The sequence below is a fragment of the Musa acuminata genome, chromosome BXJ3-1 (genome assembly GCF_036884655.1).
Source record: "Musa acuminata AAA Group cultivar baxijiao chromosome BXJ3-1, Cavendish_Baxijiao_AAA, whole genome shotgun sequence".
NCBI classification, from domain to species: domain Eukaryota; kingdom Viridiplantae; phylum Streptophyta; class Magnoliopsida; order Zingiberales; family Musaceae; genus Musa; species Musa acuminata.
This window is the reverse complement of record NC_088349.1, coordinates 12,487,866-12,499,059: the sequence shown is the minus strand read 5'-3', so window position 1 is coordinate 12,499,059 and position 11,194 is coordinate 12,487,866. Positions and strand designations below refer to the sequence as shown.

Sequence of the window (11,194 nt, the reverse complement as noted above, 5' to 3'; positions counted from 1 at the left end):
GTTTCATGCAGGAAAAGGCAATTCAACATGCTGCAGTTGAACCTCCACATGGTTTTTGAGAGGTAAAATGCATCATCGTCAGCATTTAGCTTCATCAAGAACAGCAGCAAAAATCGTAAACCAGTGTATATGAAAGTGAATTTTAAAGCATTAATGTTGGCATGATTCGGACAAGAGCCCATAATTTGATCTACAGGATGAATTAATGAAGACTTTGTAAATATAGTTCTTCACTCCTCGTCGCTGCCTGAACCTTCTGGAGTTGACTCTTCTTTCTTATTGGCAATGCCGTTTGCAACTTTACCTTTCTTTTCCTTCTCGTCGTCCTCGTCGTCGCTGTACTCGCTCTCGTAGTCATCGTACTCTTCTTCCTCCTCTTCTTCCTCTTCTTCGATGCCCTCATCTGCTGTCGGCCCTTCCTCCACGATGTGGCCCCTTGTACCTGCTCGGCTTCGCTTCAGAATCTTCAGCTTAAGGTTCGTCTTCCTGTCGCAACCTATCCATGCATCGCACAGGCAGAAGCAGGTCAGATTGTAGTTCCCCTCGGCAGGAGCCTGGAACTTGCCCATCACCACTCTCGACCCACTCTTCACCTTCTCGACAGCTTCTCTCACGGCAGCACTGATTTCTTTCACACTTGCACCCAAACTCTCTTTTGTTTCTTGAATTGCCTTCGATGCGCCCGCAATGGCGGCTGCCTCATCCATAAAACTCACCTTTTGCGATATCCAAACATCATTTGAGACGGGATCAGCAAGCAGCAACCAAAAGTTCTCCTCCTTGGGGAACGGGTAATAGGGGGCATGAGGAAGGGCTCCTATCAAGCCGTTACCACGCCTCAGTGTCACCCAAGCATACATCGTGACGATGTCACCCTCTTGTATGCCTTCTTCCCCTTCAGTCTCACATGTGATGTCTACAGCGATCGAGGGAATCATTTCGAGTACATGCTCGACATCACATACTTCAGTGTCAGAAAGCCCAGCAAACTGAGTCAGCAGCTCCACACGGTCCGCAACAGTCATGTCTCGCAGTTCTTGAAACATTTTCACTTTCTGCAAAACACAATCAAGTTAGACTTAAAGATATTCCAAATGAATGACAGTCACCGGAACATAACCAATGGATTTAGAAAGATTGAGAGCTTCAAATTAGTGCAATAGAGCATTATAAGCACTCGAGAATTTTCTTAACGAACTAAGCTTATATCAGCTACCGAAACAAGAAACTTAGCAATATAAAGGACACAATTGTGCTTCTCATTCCCATTATGTCAAAAACCCACCCAAATGCCTGTGTCTTCACAAAATAAGGTGATAATAACAAATTTTGTATCTATAGCTAATCGAGCAGTCTTAGGAAGGAAAGTCAGCCAATATAAAATGACGGTGACTTCTGAGAAAACTGTGCCATAAATAGGAGGAATATTTGGCACTCTTGTCAAATTATTGACTTATCTATCTCTCTTCAGTTATATTCATTTAAGATCTGTAAACCATCTTACATTTTTTATGATATCCTGAAACATAAAGATGGTATTTTAGAAGGCTATTTAGAAAGAGAAAGAAAGTTGACCCATTTCCCTCAAAAGTAGATCTCACCTATAGATGATCTCACCTATAGAGTAGATGTGAAGGTTCATAATTAATTCCAGAGGTGAACAAGGAAGCAGACTGGTCTGGAAATAAGTTGGCAAAGTTTGTTTTTGACCTGGGCAATAATGCCCTCTTGCGTGCAAGCAACTTACCATTCTATCATAACAAAAAATCCACGTTATGCTAAAATAAGTTGAAAAAAGGATGAAACAATGATCAAGGCTCCCCACCAATGTGGGGTTTGGTGAGGATCAACATATACAGTTTTTTTCTTAACATGCAAACGTCTCCATGACTCGAACCTGGTCACAAATTTGCAAAGAAACGACCTTATTATAATACCAAGGCTTACCCTATTAATAGAAAATAATAATTGGATTCATGGAGCAACCACCTCTAAACTCATAAGATTATGTTTTTTGTATCTGCTTTCTTGATGCTGGCATAAGAGAAATGGTACAATGGGATAGATGCAATAAAGAGTCAACTTAACCAGTTTGAGTTGACAATGAATGTGTACCACAGTGTCTAAAACTAAAACAAACTTGGAGAAAATCATTATTGAAAAAAGAAGTGTTAGTTGTAAGTAATTTACTTCGTCGAATGAACTTAGTGATAATACCCGGATACTAATGACCTTGATGAACAAACGCTTTATCATCGTATCTCTAAATATATCATTTTATGAATAGTATTATGTCATATTCATGTGACGACAGTGATTTAAAAAGCGCTAGGCGCCAAAAGGCACCACAGTCCAAAAACACCCGAGCGAAATGAGACGCTAAAATATAAAAATATATAATATAATTATTTAAAATTTTAAATAAAACTATGCTATTAAATTAAGAAAATCTAATATACAAAATCATAATGTACACGTATACAGTTAACAATAATTTCAAATAAATAAAAATTAATAGTATTAAAATCAAAATAATAATGTTATACTATATACAGTTAACAGTATACTGTATACTATTAACAATATACAGTATAACAGTATATTGTATACATTATATTGTTAACAGTATACTTTCGATTTCGAAAGAGGAGAAGCAAAAGAGAGGAGAAGAGTGTAAGGGAAAACCGAGGGTGTTGAGAAAAGCGGGAGCGGCAACGGTAGTGGCAACGACGAGGGTGTTGAGAAAAGCGGGGCGACAACGACAAGAGACGACAGCGGCAGTGGTAGCAGCGAGCAGCGAGCAGCGGGAGCGACAATAGTGAGCAGTGGCTGCAGGAGCGAGAGCGACGAGCGACGATAGTGGCAGCGATAACAGCAGTGGTAAAAGTGAGCAACGGCAGTGGCAGCGAGAGCAACGAGCAGCAACAGTGGCAGTGAGAGCGGCGAGCGGCAATAGTGGCAGCAGCAGTAGCGAGTAGCGGGAGCAGCGAGTGGCGGCAACGGCAGCGAGCAGGGTTAGGGTTGAGGAAGTCGCGTTGATATCGGTGCTTTAGTTGGTTCGATTGAACCAACTAAAGCACCGGAGATCGAACCAGACATAAACCGCTGGTTCAGTCGCCTGGTTTAACCCAGGCGCTCGCCCGAAGTGCCCGGCGCCTAGGCTCGGGCGAGCGCCTAGGCGCCACCTCTTTGAAGCGCACCGCCTGGAAATGAAGCGAGGCACTCGAGCCTCGCCTCGCCTAGCCCGAGCGCCTAGGCGAGCACCCGAGCGCCTTTTTAAATCACTGTGTGACGATGCTTTACATAGCATCCCCTTGACAAACAAACACTCTGTAGTAAAAGAGAAATAACTATTTTACAAGCATAGCCTTTTCACTAAAAAGTACTTATACTAAAATTGACTATTAAGAACCTCCAGATAGTAGTTTAAGCTATCAAAGATTATAGACAATTGATGCTGGGGAAGCTAATAAAAAATGCTCAAAATTTGCTCTTTTTTTGCCTATATAACATACAAAAGCATATACGCAATGTGCTGTTGACTGAATTTTATTACCTTGCGGGCAATTTTTTTGACAGTAGACTCGGTAAAATGAGGAAGCTGCAAGAAAGGTGCTATGCCTTCAGGGTTTCCACCAGTTGCTTTCCTTGCACTTAGTGGTACTGCCTGTTTAACATATTAATCATAGATTATTAACATAAGGACTTGACTAAATGGAAGAACTGTCAAGTGTTTACATGAAACATACAAAATAAGCAGATTTCCTGACAATAACAAGAATTGACTAAATAACTAGCACAAAAGTCCAAGTATCATAAAAATGATAAAACTGCAGCAAAATAAATAATAAAAAATCTATACTCAGCAAAATCAAGCTAATGAAAGCACATTACAATTTCAACAATGCAATTGTAGTATTCGGATAACATTTTAGTTCATGAACAAAACCCAGATTTTGGTGGCAATGTGGTTTGGCAGGGGTGGCAAATATTTCAACCTACATGTAATAGGGGCAGAGTTAAGATTGGAATCCACCAATGCTCTTAATTAGAGTGCAGTCAACATAGTGAGCTCGAATTAAGTTCCCTTAACAATGTCTTAGTAATGAGTTGAAAGGTTAATTTGAAAGGAAAATAAACAAAAGAAAGATGGTACCATAATGAGAGAAACAGCAACACGATTGGAACTAAAAAAGTCATTCAGAGAATATAACCAAGAACATGTTCTCCAGCAATTTATAATCAAATTATAAATCTTTGACTAACGACAAGCTTTAAAATAACTATTAGATATGTAAATATAATTTAAGAAGTAAATCAGCTGGCACTAATAGCTAGAATCCTACATATCCTCGTGAGAAACTTCAAAATCAATAAAATGAATGGCTTATATCTGCCACTTGATGAGCTCGCAAAGAGTATATATATATATATATGTATATATATATATATATGGATATGTATATATATATGGATATGTATATATATATGGATATGTATATATATATATACATATATATATATATATACATATATATATATATATATACATATATATATATACATATATATATATACATATATATACATATATATACATATATATGTGTGTGTGTGTGCCTTTTTCTTACGTATTCATCTTCAGTACATGAAAAAAAATTGTGAAAGCTGAAGCCAAAAAATTCAGTTGCATAGCATTATGATGTGATACCTGGATGATGCATTGTGAAAGTTCAACTACACCAATCGCTGGCCTCAGCCATCCATGGCCATGGGGACTACGTGGTATTACAGCAATCTGCATGTATAAAAATGCTTAGACTTCTTTGAGAAGTTTCATCTCACAGTGAACTTAAAATCACAATTGAGTTGTTGTTAATAGCTACTTGATAAAAAGAATATTGGAGCTAAATATGCGTATACAACTTTGCCAAGAGAAAAAAAGATTAATCACCTTTACTAGCTCTTCAAGAAGACGAGGTGCAAGTTCTAGCATTCGTCTATAATCATTCAGTAGTGATGAAGATAGCAAAGTTGATTCACGAGTTAAGTGGGCTTGGATCAATAATTCCATCTGCAATTAATAAGAACGAGTCATCAAAATATAAGGCCACATTAAGCACAAAAGAATTAGTCGATGTTGTTGTACATGACAAGTTGATAGCAACAATTTTCTTAATCAAATTCTGCATTTCTAATGGACAGCATAAATGTTGGCTTATCCATATCTAGTCGGCAATAAAGCTCTAGTGATATGTGCCAATGTGGTTGCAAGTTTCCACCAAATAAAGATTGCTGTATGCTAAGTCCTCAATACAAGTTGAAAACATCATAGGTGTATATCATGTAGAACTACCTTAACTAGCGAAGGATGCTGCTTCCAAAACTTTGCTTGCTCTGTCTTGATGTTCTTAAGGTCAAGATTCAGTTCACTTCTAACTGCTACAAACAGTTTCTGAAGGGGTTCATCATCACTTCTGCGAACTGGCATTTCCATATATTCTGCAGCCTTGATGAAGACATCCATAACCTTGCTGTTTAACTAATATTTGTCAGCTTAGAAAAGATGTGTTTGCAAAACAGCTTACAACCACTATTTCTATGAGAAATGTTGGAAGATATATGAGCAACAAACGTCAAGACCAAAGAGGGTAATCTGGATGGGTTTCAAATCAAATATATTTCACATCCCTATCTTCTTAGAGGTTGCATTAAAATAGTAATTCTTCAACATAATTTAAATAGATTCAACTAAATTATGAGATAGAAAATGAGATCCTTAAAGTGAACACCAAACTGATTCGTAATATAGGGGCAAGAATAGTTGTGCAAATTCATTGAGCTGCATCTAAGTTGTTTTCAATTTATATTGATGGATCTGATCAAACAGTTAATAAGATGGTTTGAATCTTCATTAGGCACTATATTCAGACTTGTCTAATGTTTAATTGACCAAATTAAAAGGAAAAATCATTTAAGACAAAATTTGTGGTTGAATGTCCTTATTAACCAGTTAGTAAATTTTTCTTCCATATAAAAGAGTTCATGAAGAAAGAAATCATGTTGATATGATGGAATGTACTCGTTAGTGTAGTATTTGGGTTTGAATATAAGCAAGGCAATGCTTCTTTTTAGATTCAACAGCTAACTAGAAAGGTTTAGTTAGTTTAAATGGGCATGAGATTACTGAATTTTCAAATTGCAACTTGTGTCTTAAAGGTAGAAAGAAAATATAATACCATGTAGCTCAATATATCGGATGCTCATTCAACTATTAAGAATTTGCTATCATGATGATACCAAAAATATCCTTTTAGCCTGACCTCGAAGTGCCAGATTTTTCATTTACTTGACCCTTTATGTTAAACAAGCCTGCATATCCCTGGAACATTATTCATAAAAATTCCACTCTAAACAGCAATCAGCTTCATCACACTAATTTGGCCCACTTTTAAGATAACTTCTTTTATCTCAGACATCAACATGATATGTGAAATCTGAAATATGCTATAAATGTTCATTTCTAATATGCTGCAATGTGTCATAGTAAGTAGAAAGGAGAATCGTACAACATCTACTTTGATATTTTAGTTGATAATGTTCAAGAGTTCAGTATTTGCTTCATGAAGGATCAAATACCAACCAGAACCTTTTAGCTTCATGTTAAAGTTCATTATTTTTTGCCTTTGCTTAACCAGTTTATCCCCAGGAAACCTACAATACCATGTTAATGAATTGTTTATCTTTGATGCAGATGATCCACATTTACCATATTTGTCCACTTCTAAGGAACCATTTTCTCATCTCAAACATCAACCTCTCTTAGTGATAACTTCTTATTTTTCTGGCCTAGCTTATACATATACTGTCTGTAAATAATCCTTGCTTATCATCACAATATTCTCTTAACCATGACCTTCTTTGTTTGAATTTTAAGCTGAGACCAGTCTTAATTTTCTCCAATACTTGGCCAACTAATTGCATGGCAAATACCTCTTAGTGTGTTGGCACTCTTGTGACTTCTGTACAGTATGAAATTGTTGCAAGAAAATAACTTTCTAAACTTTGCTAAGCAAGCTTTATAATAGCGAAGAGCCTTCCCAAGGATAGTGCATGTTTAAGCATGTCGATTAATGAAAAAAAAGAAAAAGCATCCATGTCAAGAGAGTGGAGCAGAAATTTGTAGATCAAAATACGAAAAAATATTAGTTATACACTAGTTTCAAGCATAAAGACATACCTTGGAGCCAAAGATGGTTTCATGAAATAGTAGTATGTGGACAAGGTTTGATGCATAACATAATTTCCAGTATATTTTGATGACCTTGAGAGATATATAACCGCTATCAATAAAGGCAAAAGTATGCAAACTCCAACAATGCCAAGCAATAGTACTCCACCAGATGCCCCATCAAAGTTCAGTAAGAACTGAGGTAAAGCAATCCCCATTTGAAGTCCCTGAAATCAGGTATATATTTTTAGGCAATAATCTGGAATTGAAACCAGACAAGGAAAATCTAAGTTCCATCTCTTATGAGGTAGAGAAATACATGAAGGCATGAAAAAACTGGTGTACATATGTAAAGAGCAACTTATTAAGCTACCTGTCTGCCATCTGGATGGCCATACTTCTCAAAATTTTCACGAGAAATAGGATCAGTCAGTGCTTGATATGCCTTGGATATAAAGTCCACAAAATACTTATGGGCCTCTGAAACAGCAACGTGAGGTTTGAATCAGAATAATTACAAGTTGATCAAGTCTGAATATATAGATCATACAAAACATGACCAAAACTGGAAGATCTGATACCTGGATCAGGATTTTTATCTGGATGATACAGAATCGACAGTCTTCGATATGCCTTTTTTATTTCCGAATCGGAGGCTCCAGGATCTAGTCCTAGGATGCTGAACGGTTCGAATGGTTGAATCTGAAAAGAAGCTTACAGACTATGCATAAAGAATAGCAAAAAGGAAATTCTACTGTTTAGGTAACAGATGGTTTGTAGATAATATAGCTTATTCAAAGATAATGTGTGCAGCAATTCATGAATTCGATAATGTCAGTTTACCCTTTGTGCAGTCATGAACAATTTGATTCTGTTTTGATAACATATACATGAATATATACACTTTCATTCTATACTACCAAAATGATGCAGCTTATTATGCCTGCTCAAGAGCATGCACAAGCAAAAATAGTTTTTATATACGCCAGCATATGCAAGATTCAGGAGATGCAGACGTACTTATAAGGTTTTCATAATGCTGTATATCTCAGTTTTGAGTTTTTTGAGTACCACCCATGCATTTCAACTTTTTGAAAGGCAAAAGCTACTGTGAACATCTTAGAAACATACAGAAATAAAGTAAGCTTCACTGTATTCACAAGAATGGCAGAAATACAGGACACATACAAATACTTAATTAAGATCAAATTATGTCAGTGATTACTAACACAATAAGAAGAGGCCAGTGCTCATATTGAAAACCCAAATAAGACAATCGTAGAGTATATTTATTAATGGAACACATATGTCTTGAAACATATTGATAATCAAATTCTGGAGAAAAAAATAAAAATAGAAAGAAACAAAATAAGCAATACTCATATACCAAGAAAATGCTAAGTAGATACATATCAAAATACAAAAAAAGATTGATGCATGACAATAAAAGAAGCTGAACCATCACATTTAAAGAAACAACAAGTGATGTGAAAAAAAGACTGCTGAAATTTAATATTTAGCAGTTGACACTATGTTAGAGATTTACCATAACAATCACAAGTAACTTTCTCATACATAGGGCAAAAAAATATAAAGTAAATCTTATCTTTATTGTTTCAAGTATGACAACTTGTGAAATTAGTGAGACAGAAATGAGAAATGGCAAATCTTAAACCCAGTAACTAACAGTAAAATAAATGCAAAATGCATAAAGGCTCGAAGATTGACACACATGTTAGAGAATATAACTATGGTGATAAATGAATATGATTCATGACATGAATTGTTAAAAGCAGAATTATATGAGAAAAAAAGTCATAACATGACCTTATAATCATTTCATAACCTGAAACAGATGAAAGCAAAATATATAAAACACATAACATGATGCAATTTTCTTGTCGAACTAGTAAAAGAGTGTGACATTTAATATACCTCACGGCTTATGTGTTTAATATAATAAACCAGGATCCCCATTATGACCCAAAGCAGCAGAAGTGTTAGATTGCTACACGTCGAGAAGTTTGAGATCTGCAACATATCATAAAATTAAACCATGCAGAGCAATAAAGAAATCTAGGCATAAACTGTAAGAGAAGAACCAACAGGGTCCGGTCGCTTACCCGTTTGAAAATGGATTTTCGGTACTTCCCTGATCGTGAACATACATCGCACTGGCAGTGGATGCTCTTTGTTTTCCTTGTAAAAGCACGGGATAACCTGAGGATCGTGTAAGGCACTATAGGTATTGCCATGATCGTAAGTATGAAGATTGGGAACAAAGAGCTGTTTTCCTCTGATGCAGCCATGGATCCCTTATCACAACTGCAAGATATAAGTGATTCCTAGATCTGTAAAAGCAAAAAATTTTAATCAGTTTTCCTATGATGATCCTCTTGCCATAGTATTTAGGAATCTCTTGAGTGAAAAAAAAAAAAGTAGCAATATCCGAAGAAGTGCATTCTAATACACCAAAGATCCTAGTTATGATAAATCTGAGGTCTTTCTTACTGAATTTGCCTAATGAGACAGAAACCCCGTCAGACTTCAGTAAATGATCAGCATGTACTACAAATTACTTTCATCACCATGAAACCTGTGAATTTAATCAGAAAGATTCGTGCATATCGCACGCGACTACCATGCATTGCATACCCACTATCCAGGTTTCCCAGGCCTATCCACAGTCCAGTAACAATTGCTTGGTCAAACCAATCAGTGGCACGAATGTCAGCCTATGAAAAACTAGCACTAAAAGTGAAAAGAAACTTGGTACGCTGAGGAACGAGACAAATCCCCAAGCACCGGCACTACGCGCTCGACAAACCAAGGAACAATCTCAAGCAAGAAAGGTTACAACATCGATCACACTTGATAACAGTTCAAAAATAAGTGTCTCGCGTCTATGTTATCGATTCTGACCCACAAAAGAGAGACAGCGACAGAGCACCCGTCGAGATCGAAAGAAGCCAGTTCCAGAATCTCAAAACCCCCACAATCCAAGAAACAAGAAGAAGGAAATAAATTCTGCCAGATCAGCTCCAGGACTTTCAACTCATGAAACCGCGTCGAGATCCACGCGATCCAGATCGTAGTTCGTCGGCGGACGCCACAATCCGCCCCAAACAGATCAGAATTTCCCAGATCCCGGCTACGGTACCATTCTTGCAGCTAAATCCAAACCCTAACTCATACGCCAAAGTGGAAAAATCCAAAAAGAAAGAAGGATAGAAAGAGGAAAAATTAACCTGGATGAGAGAGAGGCAGATATCGCGGCGCCGGCGGCGAGGAAGCGAGAGGCCAGATCGGGAAGAGTCGTTTATAGAGGCTGGGTTGGGAAACGTGCGGGTGGGCGGCGATGACACCGCCCACAGTCCCATCAACGGCTCGGATCCGGTTCCGGTTAAGGTTTCGGGTTCGGGTTCGGGTTCGGGTTCGGGTTAACAAAGCCAATAGATTTGTGTTAGACCGAAAGCATCAAATGAGTTCTTGTGCTCGGCTAGAGATTGATTAAGGTTGTCTTCGTCTTGACCGGATTGGGCTAGACATAGCACCAGCTCAAGTTAGAACCACTCTTGTAGCCTTCTTGTGCTCCATTAAAACAATATTATCATTGTCACTCTAATACACTATAATAATAGATCACACTAAGGTTCGGTTCCAAATTAAAACCGACCAAGTGAAATCAAATCGGATCAACGATTTCATGATTTTAAATTATTAAGATTAATAAGTATATTAGGATTTTAAGCCCTGTCAATTATTGATGAGGATAATAACGGCGACAAGACTCGGGCTGACGTCAGCTGTCTCAAATGACGTCTCACGCCTCGATCGACCCGACAGCACTTGAGTAAACGGATCAGAACGTCGGTCGAGGTGCATTAACGTCCTGCTCGGGCCCGATCCTTCACGTCATGCTAACACCAGTGTCAGACGCTACCAGGAGTACGAACATGTCCC

At 37.5% G+C, this 11,194-nt stretch overlaps 1 protein-coding gene across 1 annotated transcript; it reads right to left on the bottom strand.

Annotated features, from left to right (window-relative positions):
* Nucleotides 1-128: 128 nt before the first annotated feature.
* On the bottom strand, nt 129-10,633 carry LOC135629296 (dnaJ protein ERDJ2-like). Its single transcript, XM_065136476.1, has 11 exons — nt 10,480-10,633; nt 9,355-9,582; nt 9,167-9,262; nt 7,813-7,933; nt 7,605-7,711; nt 7,241-7,458; nt 5,357-5,534; nt 4,955-5,074; nt 4,712-4,798; nt 3,557-3,667; nt 129-1,055 (listed from the first exon to the last, which is right to left on the bottom strand). The coding sequence occupies exons 2-11, from the start codon at nt 9,538-9,540 to the stop codon at nt 231-233; spliced, it is 2,049 nt and encodes a 682-aa protein (XP_064992548.1). The 5' UTR covers nt 9,541-9,582; nt 10,480-10,633; the 3' UTR covers nt 129-230.
* Nucleotides 10,634-11,194: the final 561 nt, after the last annotated feature.